The sequence below is a fragment of the Calliphora vicina genome, chromosome 2, assembly GCF_958450345.1.
Source record: "Calliphora vicina chromosome 2, idCalVici1.1, whole genome shotgun sequence".
In the NCBI taxonomy this organism is placed as follows: domain Eukaryota; kingdom Metazoa; phylum Arthropoda; class Insecta; order Diptera; family Calliphoridae; genus Calliphora; species Calliphora vicina.
This window is the reverse complement of record NC_088781.1, coordinates 10,655,225-10,682,758: the sequence shown is the minus strand read 5'-3', so window position 1 is coordinate 10,682,758 and position 27,534 is coordinate 10,655,225. Positions and strand designations below refer to the sequence as shown.

Genomic DNA, 27,534 nt, shown 5'->3' with positions numbered 1-27,534 from the left:
GTACTAGGTAATCTTAAAAATATTGAGAGTATTCTCTGACTAATAATAATATTTCCGAACCGTTACCACATAAGAATTGAGGGTCGTAAATGCCGCAAATCTCCAGCTGGAATACAGAACATCTGAGAGATATTGAAAGTTCACGGTCATCGGATAATATTCGCGAAACAATTCTAATATCAATCTTCTAGTTATTCATCGGTGAAGCTTGATATTTTTAATTTTTAATAACCCTTGCCCTTGGCGGTACGTTAATCACATAAGGTTTGTCGAAATTTATTTGGTGGTACATTTTCTGATACTCGAAGTCCAATCCGCCCACGTATCTCCGGAATCCCTGAGTCGCAGGTCTGACCTTGCAAAAATGTATTTAATGTAGACATCAAGAAGAGCCATAACTAGAACTTATCGCACCCGTAATAGCAAGATAGGCCTGTCTCTGTATCTCGATTTGAATGGAGAGATGCATCCTCCGCCATCCTTATATTACTATTACTTTAAATCGAAATCTTCAACATTTCGCCAAAAAAATAACTGGCTTCTTAGAAAATTTCAGAATGATACATTCGAAGTGTGGTGGTCTGAATACCGGAATATAAAAAAGGGCCCATTTTGAAAAAAAAGTCGAAAAAGTTTTTGATTTCAGAAAAAAAAATATTAAAATTTTTTGTGTTTTTTTAAATATTTTTTTTTTCGAAAGAATGAAGAAATAGCTATCTAAACTATTTGGGACACATTTTGCTAAGAACAATTGGTTATAAGTTACATGGATGAGAAAAAACACATGTTTGGACAAAATGTCAAATTATAACTCAGAGAGTTCTTGACCGATCTTGTTGAAAAATTGTGTCTGAGTTACTATCCAATAGGTCTAACCATGGTGCAAATTTCATACCGATCGTAAGACATCGATTTTAAAAATTGGTTCACTTGACATGAAATCCCCCATATATTGAATATAAGCGACAAAAATAGGCCAATTTACTATATAAATAAGAAGATTGCTAACGGTGCGTACAATTTCGATCAACAACGGTCGCAACCGAGCCATGATTACGGACTTTTTATGGACTGAAGTGGAAGATATGAACTTGGATAGTCTTTGATTTCAGCAAGAAACCAACCACCATGTCACACAGTACATCAAACAATCGATCTTTTGCGCACTAGTTTCGGCTATCAGCCATCTTAGCGATGTCAATTGGCTGCCTCGGTGCTGCGATTTTACCTCTTTAGAATTTTTCTTGTGGGGTGCCATTGAAAGCCGATACTATGAGAAAAATCCAGAAACGAGCCATTCGCCAGATAGAGTCAGAATCCTGAAATCGTATTCCATAAATAATAGGAATATTTGTTATTTCTAATAAAGCCAAAATAAATTAAGTTTAGTTTATTTAATTTTTATTTGAACTACCTGTATTCTCAATAAGAGTACAAATTTACTATTTGCCTTGTTTCGCCCTGGCCCGAGTTTGTGTTTCATTAAGCTCCGTTTCCATGAGTTCATTTATCGCGAGGAGAATTTTCCGAATAATAAGAAGCACGACGTCATTCGCAATTTCTTGATGACTCTATTGCAAGATTTAAAAAGCATTTTATTTACAATCAAATTTCAGAGGAGTGTCATAATTATGCCGTCTGTGGTGTGGTTCTTGCAATTCCACTTCCCAAACTATAGTTAAGCATTTTTCTCAATAGTACCGATCGTTGTGTACACCTTACCTTTTCCTTCTCAGAAATTTTCCAGGGGGAGAATACTTCTGATACGTAAGACCACAGGAAAGAGAATATATTAATTGTGCCTGTAGTGTCATTTCTTCCCATTATTTAGGAATGTCTCTGCATTCTACTCTGTCCTTTAATATTATTGTTACGAAATTGTACTTGAATTCAAATATAACGATTTTAACGGCTGATTTAAAAGTAGCCTAATGCTTTCAAATAACAGTGCTGTAATAGCAAACTGTAACATATCTGTGGGCATTATTAACATTGAAATAAAAGCTTTCAGTTGACCATTGATCGTAAGTTGGCAACGCTGTTTGATGCGACCGTATATTCGAATTCGAATATTCAGTTAAAGAACATTGTTGAAAGTACACCACAGATGGCGTATGTATTAGAAACCTTTAGACAGTTAAAGAGAAATCTAGAGTGCAGATGGCAGTGGTATAAATAGTGGCAGAGGTTGCAGTCGTTAGTGAGTTTATCAGATACGCTTTTCGAACAAACATCAACTGAGTGCTGTGTTTTTCAAGTGAAAAGTGTACCTGTATTTCTGCGAATTTATAAACGTGTATAAAAAACATTGAGTGACTATTTAATTCTGTGGTTGTTGTACATTTTAAATAAATAAAGAATTGTTACAATTTTTAAACTACTAAACGGCTTTTATTTGCAATCAAAAGTATCCGGTTTATTTAAAGGAAATAGACCAGCGTTTTAAAAAGGTTAAAACGTAACATTATCATTATTGGTATTGCCTGCTATAATAACGTAAGAAAATATCATCTGACTCTGCAGGTTTAATGAGTTTGAAAGATTTTACACTACATATCATCTTCTCTTCTTCAATTTTATGGGTGGCGAAAAGCTTTGTATTCGCAAAAGAATCGAATCTGCTCAAATATAAGTCACTTATTTGGGCATTTTAGAGATATAAAAGATCCCCGATTATTTCCTTTTTAAAATCCCTTCTACAGCACATAATATAAAATGTAGACCCCCTTTCGGCATCCCTAAAATGTATATATTGTTTAAAGCTTATGATTTTATTTGTTTATTGCTTTAAATTTGTTGGCGTCTAAATATCTACGGAGCCCCCACAATACTCACTTTACATCAATGAATTACTGTTACATGCTTTGGGGTTGAATGGAATTTATCCGTCGCTTGCTTCGCAATCACCCCTTTCAATGAGAATGACGGTGACTGAAGCGACGTAAAAGTTCTTGTGCGTTACTATACAAATAGCAAAGGTAAACACCCCCCCACAAAACGTAGAGTAACAACGTCAACGTCACCATCATTTTTCTGGTTGCAATTTTGTTTGTACATTATTCATACATATCCATATATATATGTACGATTATGTACATATGTATGTATACATAGAAACATATATATACATAGATATGTATATACAAATACATAAATGTATATAAATGTGAGAGTGTGTGTAAATGTGTTTGTTTTTTTTTGCCATTCTGATTCCTATACAATGCATAAGAATGGGAAAAAGCGTCGAGACGACTTTATCGATCCATGTTTAAGTGTTGACATTAAGAAACCAACAAAGTTTATTTCATTAAAGTAATCGGTTTTTAAGTATTTGGTACTTTAAATTGACTATTTTATTCCTGTTTGCATAAGGTGTAAATTTAGAATTATTTAAATACTATAGGATTTTTAATATCAATGTTGGGTTGTGCTAGCAACTTTTTTTAAAATTTGATAGCATCTTAACACGCATTTCTGTAAACCGAAACCGAATATCGTTTTCATGCTTTAAACTAATTTACATAGCTTGGCGTTCTGTAAATCGAACCCAAATGATTTACTTGTTTTACTTTCGAATAACCTGTTTCAATGTACAAGATCGTTCGATTTGAAACTCGTTTATGAATTCAATCGATTTACTTATCTCTAATGCCCATTTAACGTGAGTTTAAAACACATCTTCAGGCATCTGCAAACGTTTACATCGCAATTTATTTCGATGTTATTGGGCACCATTCACACCAGATTTAGTCTGAATGCTTAATCATTCATCAAATCGTCTCACTCCCGCAAAGAGTGGATATTTATATGAGATTGGTTAGTTCTTCTCTTTTCTCTCTAACTCTTGTGTAAAAATTCTCATACAGTTTATTACGTAGGTTTAAAAACATACAAGGCTCAAAAAGTTCCAGACAGGAACTCTTAGAGGACAAAGACTGGAAATTAAAGTAAAATTTTTAGGACGAAAATGCAAACAATTTTTCCAAAAAATTCGGTTTACAAAATAGGATGCTTCCATTCATAAGACTTCTTAATGTGTCCACTTATTTTTGGCCTGTTTTGGCATCCTGTCACTATGGTAAGCAAGGTCTTCAGTGGTACAAGAACAATAATGTGATATTTGTACCAAGAGAGGCAAATTCCCCAAACTGCCTGGAGCTAAGGCCAGTGGAGAGATATTGGACTCTTGTTAAAAGAAAAAAAGAGCACAAAGTGGATATATATATGAGATTGGTTAGTTCTTCTCTTTTCTTTTAACTCTTGTGTAAAAATGGTGTTGTAACATTCCAAATTGCCCTTATACGGTTCCCAAATGATACTGTAGCAACATGTTTGATATTTGTTAGAAAAGAAAGTAAAAAAAAAATGTTTTTAAATGTTTCGTGAATATGAATAGATCCATGATTCACTAGCATTTCAGAAAACCCTTCCACGTTCCTCTCATTAAACATTGGTGACATGGTGACATTGGTGACAGAAGCATACGTCCATTCGTGAACAAGTTTTGTTATCGATCGTCTGGAAAGATCCACACAGAGAACTGCAGTTTAGTTTTGTGATCTTATACATATGTATATTCAATCTAATGGACGTCTATGTCGAAAAACTCAAAGTCGTTGACTTTGAGTTTTTCGACATTTCTTCGGACTAAACTCGTGTCGATGTCTATTCAGAGACACGTATATCAAATATTCAGACTAAAAGTATTCGAGTGCTCCATTTCACTATCAGCCCAATTTTGAAAAAAATTCAACGGGAGGTTTTTTCCTTTTCGTTTTTTTAACATAGAATTTGAATAGGAAAAATGAGAAAAGGGAAAGAACTCCCGGGAAATTTTTTTTTCATAATTGGGAAAGATCTGCTATGTGACGATATGTCGAAAAGTTTACACACAACAACAATTTGGAAGATTTACACCCAATTCGTCTTGCATAGTACGTCCACCAAAACTGAGCAGTTCTAAGAGACTGTCCCGAACTAGTGACTTACCTATCATTTAGGGTGACAACTAGATACATAACTAGCCACGTGGCTAGTTATTTTAAAAGTGCATGTCCTAAGCAATTGACCCTTTTAGATTACAATGAGGCTGTTCAAAGTAGTCAGCGCATTGGATTCACCTACCGGTTACATAGAGTCAATTCCCTTACTAGCTACCTAACTGGTTACTTGATCAGCTACAAAAATTATTATTTTAACATGTACGAGTGCTAACTGACCTCAAATAGTCAGTTAAAAAGACATCTCATAGACGGTTCAATAACCGATTTCTTATAAACAAACCTTCCTCCGACAACTCTCCAATAGATTACTACTGGTGGGTAAATTAACTACTTTTTAAAGTGCAGCACAAAATAAACGTTTAAAGCGACTACACTCTAGGTTACTTAGAGACACTATGGCGACAATTGACTTCACGCTAGGTTACATGGTTTGTCTGTATACTTAAGCCAAAAGATAATAAACTTTATGAGAATTATATCAACACAATTTGTATGAAAAAAGTTTGTACGAATTATCCACTTAAATGACAATTGACTTCACGCTAGATTACTTGGGATGTATAAATGTATATAAGGCCCTTCCGAGCCATTTAGTTCTGCATAATGTCAGCATTGGGCAGTCGCATAGAACATGTTCAGTGGTTTCGTCATGAAGTCCACAAAACCTGCATTGTTCATTCTCAACGTTACCTAACATACATTGGTGATACTTTAAACCACAGTGTCCAATGAATAACCCAGTAAGTATCCTCAGGTCACCCTTTCTGAGCGAAACGACTGGGATCTACATCTGGATAGGGTGATGAATCGTTTGGACTGTCTTAGTCCTGGTAGGTTAGTCCAGTAGTCCATAACAACACCAGACCTCACTTCACATGATGATAATGCTCTAAGAGCAGCCAGACTATCAGACATAACAAATATCCTATTATTCCTTAGTCTCCTTCTTAAGCACTCATTGGGCCATATAAGGATGACGTAAATCTCCGCCTGAAATATTGATGGAAATGTACCCATTGGGATACCCCTTTGAAAATTGGCACCATAGATACCAGCCCCAGTGTCACCATTAGCCTGTTTGGAACCATCTTATAATTGAATGTGATTAATTTGAATTACATATATTTTTGTTGACAAAGTCTATTTAATATTTTAACCGATTAAAATGATTCGTTTATTGTATAGACACTAATAAATGTGGACGACGCCTTTTTGCTGTGACCTATCCTGACCTTTGTTGCCTGTAACACATACATATACATGTGTAAATTGGCAAAACAAAACCAAACAAACAATACAAAATACACATTCACATACAGACAGACAGACAGACGTACAAACATTCTCATACTTACATATACATAAACACATTCGAACACATTCTCCCTGTAACAATGACAAAAAAGTGCGAGTTTAATTTATTTTGGCCAAAATGAAAATTAACATTTAATAAACAATCACACACGACAACACATACAAATACAGACAGTCTTTGAATTCATACATTTAAAATAATCAATTCCATATCGCCAATAAATATCATTAAGCAATCGTTTTTTAGATCAGAAAGTAAATCTTGATTCATAATGAAATTTTCTCTAAATATTGTCCGTTGATCAGACATGTTTGGAATTCAAAATAGACAAAATCTGTTAAAAATTTAGAACAAAACAATTAAAACCCGGATAGAATCTAAACGAGGCGACCTAGGACAATTAGAAGAACTATAGCTTGCTTATGTATCTAAAAATTTAAATAGGTTGAACCGGTAAAAAGTTTATGATAAAAATATTGGTCGAAAACAAATTACATAACCTCGGAATATGAGATAGTGAGCTGGAAATTGGAATATACCTTCGTTTTGATGTTCTAAAGAGGGGGTCAAAGGATATCAGCCTATCAGATTTCAAGTATCTGACCAAAGTTTAACAAATTATATTTGGTCCTACTAAAAGTTAGCTAAACAATCAAAGGCCTGCCGTCAAACTGAGAACCTGTCCGTTGATAGAAAACCTGGTTCACGTATAAGGAATGATTCACATGATGTTTAAATAAATAGAAAGAAATCTTTTCGAATTGTTTTTTAATTTTTTTTTTAAATTTAAAATTTTTTTTTTGTTTTTTTTTAATATTTAGCGAATAAAAAACTTTTGGTGGAAAAAAACAATTCGTGTTAAAAAATATTTTTTTCCGATTTTGACCCATTGTAGGTCCAATTTACTATGGTATACGTCATTGCAAAGGTCTTTGAAATATCTATCATTAGATATCCATATTGTCTATATTAATGACATAGTAATCCAGATATAGGTAAACAAATATGTCAAAAATCGAGGTTGTCCTGGTTTTTTCCTCATATCTCAGCCATTTGTGGACCGATTTTGCTGATTTTAAATAGCAAACTTCTCGAAAGCATGTCTGACAGAATTATTGAAGCTTCCGGGTCAATATTTTTATGTTGCTTATGCTCGAGGAAATGTTGTAGAAAAGTTTAGGACGAAAAAGCAATACATTTTTCCAAAAAATCTGATTTGGCATCCTGTCACTATGGTAAGCAAGGTCTTCAGTGGTACAAGAACAATAATGTGATATTTGTACCAAGAGAGGCAAATTCCCCAAACTGCCTGGAGCTAAGGCCAGTGCACTATAGGTAATTATACCCATTTTTGTGGCCAAAACTATTAGGAAACACTGAACAAGATGAAAATCGGTATACGGTGGTTTTAAAGGTTTCTGATTTCGAATCTGAGGTAAAATTTTTCAAATTCAAAATGGAAGACATTTTAAAATGTCTACTGATTTGCATGAAACTCGGTATACGGGAGTATACCTGATTTCGAATCTGAGGTAAAATTTTTCAAATTTAAAATGGCGGATCCAATATGGTGGCGTAAATTTTAAAATGTCTTTTGATTTACATGATAATTGGTATACAGGAGTATTCAAGATTGCTGATTTTGAATCTGAGGTAAAATTTTTCAAATTCAAAATGGCGGATCCAATATGGTGGCGTAAATTTTAAAATGACTTCTGATTTACATGAAAATCGGTATACGGGGGTATTCACGATTACTGATTTAGAATCTGAGGTAAAATTTTCCAAATTCAAAATAGCGAATTTATTTTTATTTCCAAAACATCAACAAAAAAAAAATTTTTTTCCTTCACTTAAGCCTATTCCTCATTCAAAATATTGCCGGATTCAACTTTAGCAACAACATAATTGTAAACAGCAGCATTCTTCTCCTCTTTCTTTTGTTCATCCAACCAAACTTCCGCAAGTTCGTTATTTTGCAAGCGGATTGAAATTGACAAATTGTAATAATAATTTCAATCAAATAAAAAAATCAAAACTATAGGTTTAGTGGTTTCTTTTTTTATTAACATTTAGGTATGTTAAGATCTTTTCGATCTCACTCCTTAATTGAGTAATAAATAAATACAGGAAATTACCATATGGGTTAAATATTCATAGCAAACGATGGCATAATTTTAAATCTCTGTTAAAGCGGCCAATTTTATTTACATGCATAATGTTTCCTCTCCAAGACCATATGCATTATGCACGTACATAAACAGTTGCGTTCCAAACAATAGGAGTGTCCTTAACAAAAATTCCTTTTTGCTTAAATTTTTTAGAAAGAAAGAAATCTAAATTCAATATTCCTTCAATATAGATACACAAGCATTATTCTCTTAATCTTTGAAGCATAATATCAGCATGATCATGAGCGTGTTTATGATTTGTGATATATGTATCACTAGTGATCATTTCATTAAGATAATCTTTTGTAAACACATTGATTGTGTTTTCTTATAATATATTTAATAAACAATTTAAACACTTTGACTATCTTCACTAGTGTTGAACGCGAATTATACAGACAACAAAGACAATAGAACTTAAAAACAAAGCAAGCATATTTTTAATTGTAGAATAATAAACTTCATTTTGAACAGAATCTGACGAGAGTGTGGTTGGTACTTTTCTCTCTTTTCCTTTCATTTTTCCTAGTAACTAGTGCTAAGATAATTGATGGATGACTAGTTGTAGTTGGGTAGGTGCTCGCAATTATAGACGTATGAATGGGTTTTGGCCATTGCACATTGTCCAATGCACCTACATACATACATATACGACATGCATGTATTTGTGGATTTATAAGAATATTGTACATGTTTCGTTGATTGTTTGGCCGGTTAGCAACACTTACTTACAACAAACGGCCACCGACCACCACATTTTGTCAAGTTTTTTTTTCCATCACGCTTTATAATGGTTAAAGAAGTTTTCACAGGGAGTCACTAACCAGTAACGAAAAGAAAGAAAAAGAAAACAACGTGCTTACACACCTGCTTAAATGAATAAGTACATGATTGGTATGCAATACAGCGAACAAATTTAAATTATTTTAAATCTAAGGGAAAGGAATACTTTTTTGCGGTTTATATAGTTAATACCAAACATGGATAGTTTACAAAATGCAGTAAGAAACGAGAGATAATCGCATTTGGTTAATGGTGCACAAGAATTTGCTTAAACCCAAATAGATAAGACATAATTTTTATAATTTAATATCTCCGGAACACGTACGACTCATAAAAAGAAAGGTACTATATGCAACAAACCAATTTTGGTAAGCTTTTTCCGTCAATGTCTTTCATAGCGGACAGGGTTTTTAGGTGATTTTAAACCAGAGATGCTTTCACAATGCTTTCGCAAGCTAACCACACACATATTCTTATTCTCTTTGATTTAGTAGTCACTAAGACAGCGACGAATGAACATGCTAAGCGGGTGTATTACTATTTTTGATTTTTTTTTAATTTTTTTTCATGATCACTAAAAGAAATATTTGGATTGTTTAATATATTTCGAACTTTAAAAACTCATTGAAGTTTTGTCTATTTTTTCACCTCAATTTACTTCTGTGCACAATTTTTTCAGATTTGAAATAAAACAAAGTAATAAAATAAGCAAAAAAAAAATATTTTAAAAATTTACAAATTTGTCGAAAATTATTAATATCGAATTCTCCATTAATGAGCTATAATAATATATCGCCGATAATTTGATTAAGATTGTTGACTTGATTATTATTAACAAATAAAGCCTTAAAAATATTGGAATCTTTTATTTAGTTCACTAAACTTTTCTTTGAGTGGAGCTCTCTTTCGCTCACCAACACAAATACGGTTTTAGCTATGGACATATCTGATTTAATCACATTGTTTAGATCAGTGATCGACATAAAGATAACATGGAGCTTGGATTAAAATAAAATGTTATGCACTTTCTTTCTCTATTATAATCTAATCAGCTATTTATTGGAATTTTGGTTTCTATATTGATCATTTTTATGAACATTTGAACTGTTCGGTCCCTGTGGTGGCTATGTATACCGATCACTGGTTTATTTTTATTATTATTCCTTAGAAGTTTAACCAATTTTATTGAAATTTAAATTTATTATTAACAACTTATGTATATGTTAAATGATTTGTGTTTCATAACATTTCAAGAAGTTGCAACTAATTAATGCATGTTATTACGGGTATTAATTTTTGTACTTGTTAGCAGCAGCTAAACGAAAAAGCAATGTCATCTAAGGTCAATGTCATTTGAAAACTTCCCTGACGTCTGCATTTTCTTCTTATGTTTGTTTAGAGTTCTAACATTGCTTGAACAAATATGTAGGTATGTATTTACGCCTTGTAGTTGTTTCGTCTAGTTGCTTTCTATTGTTCGTTTTTATTTTCTTTTTGTTTAGGATTTTATTGGCTGCCTGACTGCCTAACTCTTTTTAAATTGTCTGGTATTGTTTTGCAGAGTTTAATAGGAAAGGTAAATTTCAGTGTACGAGAGTCCATACAAAAGTTATTCCAAGAACATAACAAGTATTTAAATAATACAATCTACTTGACATTTAAGTAGATTGTACATTTAAAATCACTTATGTTTCTTGATTTAAATTGAAAATATAGTGAAATTATTTTGAAATTTAATATAATAAAATAGTGGTACATTCCAAATCGAAACCATTTTGTTAAATATTAAGCTAGTAATTCATGTTTATAAAAACTTTCGCTTTGACCCTCGTATACTCTTTATATACACTAGCAAACACATATACACTTTTGTTTTTGCTGAATGGACTCACGAAACTAGTTAAAAAATAATACAGAAGCTGGAATTAAATCATTTAGCTGAAATACAAAATAATTTTATAATTTATTTTAATAATAGTCTGTCTGGATTCCTCAGGATTCCGGTAGAGGAATGTTAATCTACATGAAACACATGTAAAAATGGTGAAAAATTAATTCGTTAAAATTTGTTGAAAATCTCAGAAATATCTTCACCAACGTTTACTTTATAGATAAATACGAGGGTGTGTTAAAAAGTTCGTGCCTTTTTGGATAAAAAATTATAGCATTTTTCAAAATATTCCTTTGAGCTCTATGCAGTTTGCCCAACGTTTCTCCAATTTTTTGTATCCCTTCCAAAAAATAAAATTTATCGAGGTCATCAAAATAGTTATTTTTTGTGAGATGATTTCATCGTTTAAGTCATATCTTTAAATTCACATTTTTCCAATATCTCCTCAGGTCACGAGGTAGTCTACTATCAATGTCTATCAAACACAAACTAAATGACGCATCTTGTTTAAATTTTGACAGGAGTCAATTGTTGACAAGAGCTGTGTTGCCCTTTCAGTTAGGAGCGGAAAAATTAAAGTCGCAGACTTATCAATCCACCCTCGTACACCCCCATCAAAAAAGATGGTATATTGATTTTGTCATTCCGTTTGTAACACATCATAATATTTGTCGCAGACCCACAAAAGTATAAATATTCTGGGTCCTCATACGATTCTAAGACAATCTAGCTATGTCCATTCGTCTTTCTGTCTGTTGAAAACACGATAGAGCCGAAACCAAGGAGTTAGCTGGAAGAAATTTTCCACAAATACAAATAAGGTTTGTCAGGTATTGAAAATATGCAATATCTGTCCATGATTTCATCTAGCCCCCATACAAAAGTCTCACCGGAATAATCTTTGAGCTGTCATAAATATTATGTTTGAGCAGTTGATTATCGGAAAATATGAAAAAATTTTGCACAAATTAGTTCTAAGTACTGTCAAATTATACTGTAAAGTATGGTGAAAATGACTGGAACATTCATAATTAATATCCTGACGAAATTGGACATTAACATGTTTTATATGAACCCAAATCCTTCTATAAACTTTTGTGAGGATCGGTCCATACTTGAACCTAACTCAAATATAACCCCTATATCAGAAAAACATTTTATTGTGACATATTGATGGTGGGTATACAAGATTCGGCACAGCCGAATATAATATTCTTGCTTGTTTATTATTAATTTATCTACATATATTAATGCCACAGATTTCTTGGATGTTCCTTTCATAATTATGTGGCCATAAAAAATGTCTAAGCATTAGGATATTCAATTAATCGGGTTGCTGGTTTAATCGGTTAATCGAGCAAATAAATAATCGGGGTATAGATTTAATCGGTTAATTTTAAATTATTCGATTAACAGAATAATTTTGAATTTTGTGTACTTGTTTAAGTATTTCATAAATAAAAAGAAAAACAAGTAAGAGAGCTATATTTGGCTGTGCCTAATCTTATATACCCTTCACCAAATTATACTCCAAAATACAAATTTTAAATATTTTTCCAAATTTTAATAGGACTTGGAAATATCTGTCATTAGATATCGATATTGTCTATATTAACGACTTAGTAATCCAGATATAGGTCAAAAATCGAGGTTGTCCTGGTTTTTTCGACATATTTCAGCCATTTGTGGACCGATTTTGCTGATTTTAAATAGGAAACTTCTCGAAAGCATGTCTGACAGAATTATTGAAGATTTGAATCCCGAAGATACATATCTAGGGTCTTCAGAAAATTGATTTCAACAAACAGACGGACAGACAGACGGACATGGCTTAATCGACTCCGCTATCTATAAGGATCCAGAATATATATACTTTATAGGGTCGGAAAATTATATTGTGGAAATTACAAACGGAATAACAATCTTATATATACCCTTCTCACGAAGGTGAAGGGTAAATACAAAAAAATATGTTAAAGTGCAAAAAAAAGGAATTTCGATTAATCGACACAAATTAATCGGTTTATTTGTTATTTGAAAATCGGCAATTTTAAATTATTCGAATAGATAACCGTCCAAAATTAATCGGTTAACCGATTAACAGTTAATCGATTGAATACCCTAATAAGATCCTGTAAAAACTTTTCCTTCGAAAAAAATTTTCAGTTCAAGATGAAAAAACAATATTAACGGAGTTCACAATGTAAAGAGGTTGCTCTTAAATTTATTTTTTCGTAAATTAAGTACATTTGCAAAGTTGCGGTTTGTTGATAATAGGTTCGAATCGGTTTCAGCCTGAAAAACCCGATTTCAGTTGGACTCTACTGATTATATAGTAGAAAATTTACATTTGATAATTTCTGATAGGCTGCCTAAGCTTACCAGAAGATCCTCAATACATTATTCGCTTCGTAGGAGACATTTAATGAATGATGCGAAAATAATGTCCATCTCGTTGTTTCTAATAGCTCAGATAGCTTTCTTCAAATCTTCCGCTGCCCATTTTCTTACTTCACCTTTCTTTGGTATATTATTTGTTTGAAATTCTTTAGCTATACCACATTAGCCGACCAAGTGGTTTATTGAAATTATTATAAAATTAAACATATACACTAAATATGCTATATTGTTGCATGTCTTATTCAATAGCAAAATATTCCCATTTGACTTTAAAATTAAATTAATGAAGTTAAAAACACGTGATTTTAGAAAAAAAAAATTATTTTTAACAGATCACAAAAAAAGTCTACAAGATCTCGCTGATTTTTTACAACTGACTATTTCCATGATCTGCAAGAATGAAATACACTCACCCAATGTTAATTTTCTGAGATCATAAAACTCTTAAGCTTGGTACCGTTGCTCCTATGCTCTTAGTTTTAAAGAAAAGTAGCTTTACCACATTACCCGCCTATACCTTATTACCCCAACTTACTCTAATGCTACCAATACCACGATTTACCATCTTCTGAATGAACCGAGGATTGTACACTTGTCCTAAAAGCTTAGTACTCTGTTGAAAATTTCGTGCGAAATGCTGTTAAACTAAATATAAAATATTTGGAATGAAATATATGCGAAATAATTTCGCAGATGCAGTACTCTGTTCTTATTGTGGAAAAATGTGAAATACATTTGGCAACCTTATTTTTCCACACGAAACAACATAACCAGCACATCTTTCGCACGAAATTAAAATTAACAGCTGATCATTTGTTGCATATAAAATTTTTCGCATGAAAAAACCATAATTTTTCGCAAAAATTAACAGAGTACTAGGCTTAAGGACGAAGAACAAAGGTTCTGCCATCTGGTCCTATCCATCACTCCATAACACGTTTTTCCAAAAACTAATGGGATTTTGTATGGGTTCTGGCGAAGACTAATCGTTTTGACATATTTTTGGTTTGGGATTTCTTGGCATGGCGCAGGTCCCTTTATAAAAATCAATGGCAAAGTGGATAAGTTTCAGTACTTAGATATTATAATAAACCCTATGGAGCCATATGCCTTCGATTCCATGCCAATTAATGCAAGATATTGACCCCAAACACTCGTCTAAAGTAGTAAAAGATGTGGTTTTGTGCAGAGAAGATCGAAGTTTTTGATTGGTCAGTCCAGAGCCCTGACTTAAATCCTATAGATGACCTATGGAACGAAGTCAAGGTTGATACAGCTAAAAACTGTGGTCGGCAGCACAGAAAAATTGGTATGCCATACCCAAAACAAAATGCCAAAAACTAGTGAAAAATATGGGTCGCAGGTGCGAAGCTGTTATCCAAAACAAAGGCTACAGCACTAATATTAATAGTAAAATATTTGTACATACCAAAAAACCAACAAATGCAATATTAAAATGATTTTTTTCTCTTTTTTAAAAATTGTGCCATTTATGTGTCCAGCTGATTTCAGTGGTGTTTTTTTTTTTTTTCTTAATAAAGATTTTTTATACCCTTCACATTTTTATTACAAATTCCGTTTGTAATTTCTACATTTTTCATTTCCGACCCTATAAACTATATATATCCTGGATCTTTATAGATAGCGGTGTCGATTAAGCCACGTCCGTCTGTCTGTTGAAATCAATTTTCTAAAGACCCCTGATATCTTCTGTATCCAAATCTTCAATAATTCTCTCAGACATGCTTTCGAGAAGTTTGCTATTTAAAATCAGCAAAATCGGTCCACAAATGGCTGAGATATGAGGAAAAAACCAGGACAACCTCGATTTTTGACCTATATCTGGATTACTAAGTCATTAATATATACAATATGGATATCTAATTATAGATATTTCAAAGACCTTTGCAACGACGTATATAAGACCATAGTAAGTTGGACCTACAATGGGTCAAAATCAGAAAAAATATTTTTAACCCGAAATTTTTTTTCACCAAAAATTTTTTTTTTTAAATTTAAAAAAAAATTGTAAATTTAAAAAATTTAAAAAAAACAATTCAAACAATTTTTTTTTCCAAAAAATTAAAAAACTGAAAAAAATAGTTTTGTTCACCTAAAAATATTTAATTTTTTTATTTTGAAGTATAATTTGGTGAAGGGTATATAAGATTCGGCACAGCCAAATATAGCTCTCTTAATTGTTTTAAATTAATGAATTTAAATTTTTGTTTACATTAATTTTAAAGATAAGTAATAAAATTTTGCAAAAAACCTAAAATTTGTTGTTTGTTAATAGTATTTACGATATAGTAGCATAAGAAAGAACTTGTGGTAAAATGTGCCATTTATATGTCCATAGATGTATATAAGTATAATCTACAATGGATTAAAATTGGGACCCAAAATTTTTTAACCCGATTTTTTTTTTCAACAATAAATTTAAAAAATATTTTTAAAAAAAAAATTAAAAAGAAAGTTAAATTTTGTTTACATATTTGGGTGATAAATTAAAAATAAACTATTTTTTTAAACTTTTAATGTTTAGTAAACGGGTTAGTTTATATTAATCAACTATACTTACTAAAATCAATCAACAATCTTCCGTAGCCTTTTCTTTGATATGGGGGCAGCGTTAGAATACAAGACACGTTATAAAACGAATTTTTTTCCTGAAATTGTAGAAATAAATTGCGTTAAATTAAAAAAGAACATATATTACATAAATAATTTTTAAATTTATCAAATTTTTATAAAATAAAATTAATGCACACAATTAGTGTTCTAAACTTTTGATAAATTTAAAAAATATTTATAAATATGCGGGTAAAACTTTAAAGTAATAATACAATAATCAATTCCACTCTAATGCAGGTGCGGATCCAGGAGGAAAGGAAATCCCCCCAAAAAACCGTAAAGTTTTTATATAAAAAAAGAAAAAATGTAAAATAAATTTTACTTTATTGCATGATTTTTACATCAGGAGGTCATGTATTTATGCGATTATTAAAAAATTCGATTCTTCATTTGATGAATCGACTACGTTTTTTCATTGGTGAAACACATTTATTCACCCCTATCGCAAATTAATCACCCTTATCGCGAATCAACATTTCACATGAAATATTTTCCCTTTTCCTTTTTTCGTTCATCAACTTTGTTCACGTGAAAAAAATTCCACTTGTTGTGAAATTTTTAGATGGAATTTTGTAAACAATAAACAGCTGTTACGAACAAAATCAAATATTGTGAATGTAAAGTTCATCATTTCACATGTTATTGCCGATAGGGGTGAATATTTCACATGAAATGTGTTCCCTTTTCCCATTTTTCGTTCATGAACTTTGTTCACGTGAAAAAATTCCACAACATGGGAAATTTTTAGATGCAATTTTGTAAACAATAAACTGCTGTTACGAACAAAATCAACTATTGTGAATGAAAAGTTCAGGGGAATATCACGATAGCAATTTTCACATGTTTTTCACGATAGGGGTGATTGTTAATTCATTGTGGAAGATATTTTAAATGGTTTTCGTAATCCTAGGTCTCCAAAAAACAATATTTATTCCATACAATTTGCGATGTATAGACCGCAAATATAGTAATCCATTGCGCAAAGATTGCATGAGCAATTATTGCTAAGCAAAAAAATGCCAGTTCAGTTGTCATTAATGTCAAATGTTTTCTATCTATGAGTCGGTGTGATTTAATTTATTTAAGTACCAAAAAGTAAAAAAAAGGAAATTAGTTGGAAAAAATACTTCAATCCAAAATACACATCCGTTTTTCATACAACTTCTGGCGTTGAAAATACCCCTTCCGTGGAATGGTTCTGGCACCAGCTCTCTTATCAATTATTCTTACTTGAAATTTTTACCTTCGGTGCTATTTCTATAGAAGCGATAAATAACTAGATCTAGTTCTTCCATCATTGTTTTTTGTTCTAAATTGTCGTACTTGGAACTTGTATAAATGTATTAATGGTTCCATAACAATTCTTTAGAATGCGGATGTAACCAGTTTCTATAAAACTGTATAGAATTTTTTAAGAATCTCAATATTGTTCTGCAGAACAGGTTCTGGAAAGAGTAGCGATATCACTAGTTCTATTAATGTTATCAATGAATCTGAAGTGGTTCTGGTTACAATCGTTTAAGAACTAGTAATTTTAGAAATGGGAATGGGTATATTTATATGTAAATTAAATCTAAATTGAAGTGAAATATTTAAATTTCAGCTCATTTTTAAAACGGTTTTGGATGATATTTTTCAGTACCGAAGAAATTATTCGAAATTTGGAAAGCATTTAGAATGAATTATAATGTACAATTGCTTTAAAAGTTGAGAAAAATTTAATTTTTTCATAAAAGAAAATTATGTTGTGAGCTCAAAAATTTACTATATATAAAGTTTTTGGTCCCCGGAATTTTCTAAATTTATAACAAAAATATAGTAATATATGTAAATTGCAGTTATATAAATATCGCAAAATTTTATTTCTATAATTTTTTCCAAAAATTTTAGTTTACTACGAAAAATTGCAAAAAAAAATAATTTTTTCTAGACAATTTTTTTTTTCAATTGCTAAATTTAGAAACAAACGAAAAAAAAAGAAGAAATAAAATGCCTTTGATGAGTTGGGATGCAATCACACTATATAACTACGTATGATGTATTTTTTGGGAGTTCAATGACCATAGATTAATATCTATCTCGTTGGCAATAATGTCTGGGTGTACCTAACATAGTATAGACGCAGAGAAACTTTTGTAATTGTGCGCAGAATAATATACATAAGTTGTACATAGTAAACAAGGATGCAGACACATAAAGGGACAGACACACTCAGACACAAACTTTAAAGGACAACAGCCAGCATCTTTGTATAGTTTTATCCGTTGAAAAAACACCGTAGTAGGAGAAGGAGTATGGATGAGGCGGCAGGCGGGAGGACATGGAAGGCAATAATAGAGAAAAAAATAAAAATAGTTAAATTGTTTGAAGAGGGGAAAATTTACAATGAGCGGTATCTGCATTCTAAAGAACAACAATAGTAACAAATAATATAATAGTAATAGTAGACGCAGAACTATATAATAAACGTAGTAGTGGTATATTATATAAAATAGTTCAGTTCATACTCTACTTATACATTTATTGTTATTGCTAGACATGGATGTATGTATGTATGTAGGAATGAATATCTATCTATCTGTTCATATGTACATATCATGTGTAAATATATAAAGGAAATTTCACACAAAGAGCAATAGTAAAAATATATACAATATAAATAAAGTACATACATATATACAATATAAATAAAGTACATTTGTATGCACATACATGTTGGAAAATCGGTACTACCCATACAAAACTGCATGCATCTCTCCCTGATATTATAACAAAGGTGATGTTTTATATTTTTGGGGTTTAAAAGCAGGGCTTTACACTTTGCTTTACATTATGGTTTGAAAACTCCCTGCTGCTGTTAAATACAGAGGGCAGCACTTTTTGTCCTTTAAGTCTTCAACAAAAATTCCACAACATTTTTGGTAATTAGGAAAAAAAAAGTAACCTTTAGATGTTACTTTTGAAGTGAACGCATACAAATTTTAAGTATGAGTTTCATGTTCTGCTTAAATATTGTTTCATGTTGGGGAAAAATAGTGACCAAATATAAGAATGGGTTAGTGAATATTATAGCAGTGATACGACTTTGTATCCAGTGTTATTAAATTAACATTATGAATTCTAATGTCCAATTGTTTACTAAAGAAAGAAAATCGGTACATACATTGATCAGACTGAGACTATATAGGTTGTCAGATGAAATGTCGTTCAATTTTAATAATTTTACTAACAACAATAATAAAATCTTTAATTTATACGAATTCCAATTTGTTCTAAGAAAAAATTAACACATCCGTCTACGATTTGACACCATTCGGTGTCAATAGTGTATCAACCGAACGGTGTCAATTTGACAACGAAAAAATTACACCATTCCGTTGCTGAATTGACACCATCTGTTGTCGATTTGACACCGTTCGTGTACGATTTGGTAATTAAAATAATTAATAATTTCTTTATTTTTTATATTTATTTTTAAATACAAAAAAATAAATACTTAAATATAAAATTGGTCAATTCACAAGGTCTCGTATTAGTCATATTGTCATAATGTCTTAATATATCTCGACTCGGCAGCTCGGCTTAACCGATACTTAGGCATTCGGCGAAGGTCTCTACTGGTTGGTTACGATAACACAATAAACATAGCATACAGAGTACTATTATTTTAGGACACTTTTTACTTGAAAAACAATAAAAACCATTGTGAAATATTAGGACATTATGACAATATGACATGAGACCTTGTGAATTGACCAAATATGTTTCCAGGAATTTTTGGAGTTGTATGTCGTCACTGGATTTGGTGATCTTCTCACTGCCTGTATCTTCATCTGCATCAACACAAATTCGCTATTAAACACAATTACGCTTTCATTTATATTTTGGTTTCGTTTTTCCCTCAGTGCAATCGACTGTCACTTGCGATTTTCCTAACATTTATGGTGACAACTGTTACTTGACTAGTTATTTTAACATGTGCGCATGCAAAGCGGGAGTCAATTGACCCTACTTAGATTACTAATAGACTGTCTAATACCTGGTTCAAAGTAGTCAACGCATTGGATTCACATACCGGTTACATAGAGTCAATTACCTTACTAGCTACCTTACTGGTTACTTGATCAGCTACATAACTAGTTATTTTAACATGTACGGGTGCTAATTGACCTCAAAAAGTCAATTAAATACATATCTCATAGACAGTCCAATAACCAATTGCTTGTAAACAAATCTTCCTCCAATAACTCTACTTCTGGTGGTTAAAATAACTACTTTCTAAAGTGCAGTACAAAATATCTTTTACGGTGACTACACTATAGATTACTTAGAGACACTTAAGTTTTGGCTGTATGACTTAAAAAATGCGGGATTTTCTTTATTTCAAAATTTTAGCTTTTATTTTGAAACATCTGTACAATATAAATTGGTTCAAAGTATTGGTCTTTCTTAACTGTGACCTTTTCCAATCCTTCTGGCAACATACGGATTCGAATCAAGCTAATATCATATACTCTGTTCCAAAGTGAAGCGTATCTCAGAGAGAGCGCGCTGGACTATATATAGGTATTGCAACATGTGTCCTAGTGTTGTCATGATGGAATATTAGTTTCATGTCTGGTCGCACTTTTGCTGGAACCCTTTTGCTCCCACCAAATACAAGCATTACCTAAGCGCCAGGGATATTTGTCTTTGGTGTCGTTTCGGCTACGATATATTACGCCTCGGGTTATCATAATGGAACCATTTTTCATAGTAAGTAATGATTCGGTGCAAAAAGGATTTTCTTTTATAGCAGCATTACAGACATACAAAAGCATTACAGACATACAAAATCGTCTTTCAAGGTCTCTCAGCTTCAATTCGTATGCTACCCAATTTCCCTGCTTTTGGATGAACCCTGCTGCTTGCAAACGTTTAGCTCGCAACGATTTTGCAAGCTCTTGTTAAGTTTGACAACAATCTTCATGGAGTAATGCCTCCAAGTCTTCAAACTTTTTTGGCTGGCCTGGGCGATAACCACTTCTGAACCGAACAAACATCTCACCCACGTTGAAACCAATGGAACACATTTACCATAAGCTTTGGTGACTAATAGGTTAAAGAAGTAAAGCATATGACGCTTTGTTGGCACAAAATTCGACATTTTCGAATGATCAATAACTATGTGAGAATAAATGACGTATGTGTACCCTTCAAAATGACATATAAGTTATTGAAAACAAAAAACCGCGTTCGAAAGATACGCCATCTATTGTAAATCCCGCATTTATTAGTCATCATGGCACCTGACTGGCGAGATATAAAGTCAAGCTGCTAAATTTTGTACGTCCCGGAGATGGACGTTGGAGGATTTAGAGCTAGTATATGTCAACATCATCATTCTTCGTTTAAACCTAAATTAAACTAAAATTGTGTTTCTTACTTATTTGGTCAATTCACAAGGTGTATTATCATGTCATATTGTCATAATGTACTAATATTTCACAATGGTTTTTATTGTTGTCCTAAAATAATACTACTCTGTATGCTATGTTTATTGTGTTATCGTAACCAACCAGCAGAGACCTGCGTCGAATGCCTAAGAGTCGGTTAAGCCGAGCTGCGGAGTCGTGATATATTAGGGCATTATGACAATATGACAGATAAGAGACCTTGTGAATTGACCAATTGTTTTTATGCTATATATGTAATCTAGGTTTAACTTAGCATCATTGGTGAGTTAAACCTAAGTATAAAATACCAAAGCACAAAAATATGAAAAATAAAATAAACAATTCAGTACAGCATCTCTTTGTTTTGATTTGCTTTATTAACATCAATATAATTTTTAATATACATTTTATACATTTACATTTTATAACTTTTACAAAGTTAAAATTTACTTTTAATTCTTCTTATAAAATTTAAAGTATTGCCATATTTATATGAAAAATTTTGAGGAATGCACATGTGATTTGACTGAAAAGTATGGCAATGCTAACAAAATTAATCCACTAGTGAGAAACTAGAAATTCCGGCAAAATATGTTTCTGTTTTAATATAACAGCGTGTTAAGCTATGTTTAACTGACAAGTATGAAACTAGCTCTTAGTGTTTTTATCCATGTGATTGATTGGTTTATCTCGGAGTACTGGATTGTTTTAATTCAAATATTTCAATAGGACCGATGATGATGAAGTTGTTTTTATTGACGTTTGATGTTTTCTAGAGATTTTTAACTACACCCAACAATTATCGACGACTACGATACAACTTGGAACACCACGATTTAATTAAAATATTAACCCAAAATGAATTTTTAAATTTTCAGCACGTCTAAGTTGGTATTTAATTTAATTGTAGATCTTAAAAATAAAAGAAAATCTATAGAAAAAATAATTAACAAATTGTGCTGAGATTTTCCCTTAAAAAGTGCCAACTTTAGATCAAATAAATCACGTGTAACCAAAATTTTTTTAACAAAAAATGTGTAGATCTTTGAAAAGTGTACTTATATAGTCATTATTGTTTGCATACCCCAAAATATCATAACCAGGTTCATGACCTCATTACGCTGCAGTTGCAAAGAGCAAACGACGACTACGCACAATCATCTATCGTCAAACTACTACTACAACTTTTGCAAGAGACATAAAATCTACTGCCATCGCTTTCCAACTTTTATGTGTCTGCCAAAAATTGTTAACTTATTAGTGAACAAATATATTTAAAAAAAATCGTAAAAAACTAAAAGGAAACAATTGATAAATATGTGTAGTATGTACGGGCTATGCTTTCAATATATGAAATTACAAACAACATATGTATAAATATAAAAGTATAAGAATCATATAATTGTATGTAATTGCCGTATATTCAAGCCTATTTGTAACAACATACACAAAGGATAAGTTAAAAATTTCGTGTTACTTATTTAAGGTAACACTATTTTAAAAAAAAAATAATAATAAAAAAAGTGAAAAATCCTAGACAGTTTAAAACAGCTTATTGCATTTGGGATAGAGGAAGTAGAATTTGTAAGAGTCAACGGCACGACATGCGCAATTTGTAACACAAACCCAGTCTGTTCTATATCGTTTATTCTTTCATTGTTTTTGACGGCATCGTCCCTTTGAGGGCCGCATTACATTACACTACATTGCCCTGCCCTACCTTATTTTTTCGTCTGCATACTTTTCTTCTTTTTTCATTATATTGTACCTTTTTTTTATTATTTTTTGGCAACACGAAAAAAAATATATATCCAGTTTGCTGTATCCGCAAGTCCTACAGCAAGTTTATATATATTGTAGTATGCAGCTGTTGGCAGTTAGGTTAAAGTACTTGAAACAAAAGATTTTGTTGTATTTTTGGGAAGTGTAAGCTATATACTACATATACATACATGGATATATATGTATGTATATTCTTTTTTATGTATTCATACATACATACACACTTAAATATGTATATATGTATTTATATAGAAAGCAGACAGTTTAACAACAACAAAAAAAAACTCAACAACAGGAGCAGCAGCAAGAAAAATATTAATAAAACACGCAGACAAAACAAAAGTACTCAGTCTACACTTCAGACTATACTACTTAACTCTTACTTTGTATGTTAATCGAATATTTTGGGTATGGTCAAGAACATAAAATCTAAAATATAAAAAAAAATCCTATTCTATTAGTAAATGAGTACGTGAGAACATTAGATGTTTGAATGAGAACAAATCGTAAAGTTATAAATGCGTTAGAAAAGTCAATTTTTCTACTATCATTTGAATCGGGCTACTGCAGTATTTCAATTTTAATATTTCGTAGGGTATTCAATAAAAACAATGTTTATTGTGTCTGTTCATGATCTTTGTAGCGAAACATACCGGATTACCTGTTAGCAATAACTTATGAAATCCCTACAGATTGGCAAACTAGCATATTTTGGTCGATATGTATGTATATTAGGGTGGCCCTTAATAAACGAAAGTTGGATTTTGGCCCCCTAGTTTGGTGAAAATTAGTAAAAAAAAATCATCCTGCAAACATTTTAGGTAAATCGATTGGGGTTAAGACGTGCCGCAAGCCCTCTGAAGTTTTGAGATGCATTTACAAGGGGAAAATTTTGCCATTAAACAATTACTTTTGCAATTTAATTTAAAATAATAGAAATGTGTACGTAATTGTCGTTCTAATGAGATATAAAAAACAGAAATTGGTCAAAAACTGTTAAAGTTATTAAAAATTCGCCAGGCCATTAATGTGTTTCAGGCAACCAGAACAAGAAATGTAGGAACAAAATTAATATGTTTTGATAAATATTAAAATAATAGCTCATTATTACTTAAAATATATCCATATTTACTTGTATAAGAGTTTTTGTCTTCGTAGGATACCGTTAATCTATTCGCAGGTATGACCAAAAAAATAAATTTTTTTACGGCAGTTTCAAACCTCCATTTTCAAATTTTTAAAAATTCTGTTAAACAAATTTCAGAATTTTTTGATCATCTCATTGGGATTTATTGAGAATATAATAGAAAATAAAAATATGAAAATATCTGTTATAGTTTTTCCGTACCTGCGATTTAAATTCTGAAATTTTCTAGGAAAACCAATTATTTGGCGAATGAGATTTATTTCCTTACTGTTATGAATTTTAAGTAAAACCTATTCAGAATATTATAGTCCAGGTAATTCTATATATGCTCTGAAAGTTTTACTAAAATTGGGAAACATTAAACCTTAAATCGTGAAGGTCAAAGTTCAAATGTTTCAAATTTGGAATTTCTCTTGGAAAGATAGCGAAATGTTGTATATTTTGATGAAACTTAACAAAAATATAAACAATTGTTTTTACGCTAAATTCCCAAATTATTTTTGTACCTTTCACTTTCGTGAGAAGGGTATATATAAGTTTGTCATTCCGTTTGTAATTTCCACAATATAATTTTCTAGAGTTTTCAAAAAACCAAAGAATTTCAAAACCGCAGTTTCGGTTTTAAAAAATTGAAAAACCGATCGGTTTCGGTTTTAAGATAATTTGTTAAGTATTAACGGCTATATGCATAAAAAAACCTTATTGTAGATTTAAAACACAATTTTGTTAACGAACACTTTAGCTTTAAAAACCATTTATAAAAGTATTGTATTCATAAAAGTTTGATAAAGGCACAATAACTAATGTACTGATTTTTGTCCAATCTGGCAATGCTTCTCATTTATTTCCCCTTTTTTGTTGTTAGTGTTGCTTTCAATTAGGATAAAATATTCGTTAATTTTCTTTTTTTCATTAATTGTTTTTAGTAATAATACATTTTTGAAGATAACAACTACTTTTTACATACAAAATGTATATCTTATTTTATTAAATTTATATTATGCTAAAATGTACAAACTTTTTTATATATTTTATTTCAATTATTATTAAAAGTATTCGAATGACGAATATTCTGTGATAAAATAAACATCACTGTTTTATAATTTATTTTATTAATTTATTTTTATTGACATTTTGTTAAATTTTAAAAAAATTTAATGAATTTCTAGGTGAAAACACATAGTTTTAATTCCGAAGTGGGTATATTAGATTCTGTGGACCTTCTTCTACAATGTTTACACATTTTATTACTATATGGCGTTGCAGGTTAAAAGTAAATGACAAAAATGCCAATCAAACTCACTTGTGAACCTCATATAGTTCACTGCCACTTGATTCTGAATGAGTTAGAATTCACAAAAGGAGATTTTAGTGGTACCTTTCTTTAGCATTTTCTATAATAATGGACCCAGAATCATTATGCTGATTAGGAATACAAAATGTGGGTCTTTATGGTACTTTTTTTATTCTAATAATACGTTTCGAATGAGCTAGAATTTACATTACAATGAATCAATAAACATGAAACTAGAGACATTTTTTACCTGAATTAGTATTAATTCACTTAATAGTACTATTTCTTTCTTCCAATTGGGTTCGCGAAGCGCACCGAGTCAGCAAGTACTCCATACTTTTATCAGATATTTCAAACAACTAAGTCTTTGTTACAAAATGTTTGCATTATTTTTTTTAAATTAAATAAATAAACAGTCATTTGAAGTTTAATAGTGAGCAAATATTCGTATGATCAAATTTTTAAATGAGTTTGTGTCATTCTTTATTAACAGGTTTCATTGCCTAGCCTGCGAAAGGTAGCCTGCTACATCATCTGAAGCAATTATAGTAATACAATTTAAAAAATATAAAGAAATCATAAGATATTTTTACCGATCTGTTTTTAGAGAAATTTGATGAATCATTGGATGAAAAAGTTTGTTTTTTATTTCTAAAATTAGAAATAAGTAAAAATAGATTATAACTAAAAAACCGAAGAATAATTGTCGGTTTCGGTTTTAGGCCTTGAAAAACTGCGGTTTCGGTTTCAGTTAAAACCGAACACGAAACTAAATATTTAAAAAAATTGAAAAAACAAAAAAAACATTTTTTTAAATTAAATAATTTCAAAAAAAAACAATTCGAAAAAAATTTTATTTTGAAGTATAATTTGGTGAATTGTATATAAGATTCGGCACAGCCGAATATCGCTCTCTGACTTGTTTCATATGCAAATTATATTGCTGAAGTGCTTGCACTCCCCCAATTGATTGCAATTTACACAATAATTTTTTAAATGCCGTTAACAACAACAACTCCATTTCAATGGTAAAATCGTTTTTTGTGTTACATCACTGAGAGCTAGTTTCTGGGATAAAGCTGATTCTACATTCTTCGTTTAAACCTAGATTAAACTAAAAATTGAGTTTCTCACTTATTGTTTATTTAGTATATAATAAAGGTATAACTGAGAATCATTGGTAAGTTAAACCTAAGTATAAAATGCTCATACAACTGAAAATTAAATAAACAATGCAGCTCTTTGTTTTGATTTGCTTTATTAACATCAATATAATTTTTAATATATGGGGGATTTCATGTCAAGTGAACCAACTTTTGAAATCGATGTCTTCCGATCGGGATGAAATTTGCACCAAGGTTAGCTCTATTGGATAGTAACTCAGACACAATTTTTCAACAACATCGGTCGAGAACTCTCTGAGTTATAGGGGGTAAAATTTTGACAATTTGGTCAAACAGGGGTTTTTTCTTATCCATGTAACTTATTACCTATTGTTCTTAGCAAAATGTGTTCCAAATAGTATAGATAGCTATTTCTTCGATCTTTCGAAAAAAAATATTTAAAAAAAAAAATAAAAAATTTTTAATATTTTTTTTCCGAAATCAAAAACTTTTTTGACTTTTTTTTAAAATACGCTATTTTTTTTTATTTTTTTTTTTTTTCTTAAAATAAAGTTT

The 27,534-nt window shown here is 31.1% G+C and overlaps 1 protein-coding gene across 1 annotated transcript in view; it reads right to left on the bottom strand.

The window, feature by feature from the left end:
* The window catches only part of chm (chameau), a 39,528-nt gene that overhangs the window by 6,275 nt on the left and 5,719 nt on the right, over positions 1-27,534 (bottom strand). The window contains exon 3 of the mRNA XM_065499605.1: positions 16,145-16,232. Coding sequence (XP_065355677.1) covers positions 16,145-16,232 — 88 coding nt within the window. The remainder of the gene's footprint in view (positions 1-16,144; positions 16,233-27,534) is intronic.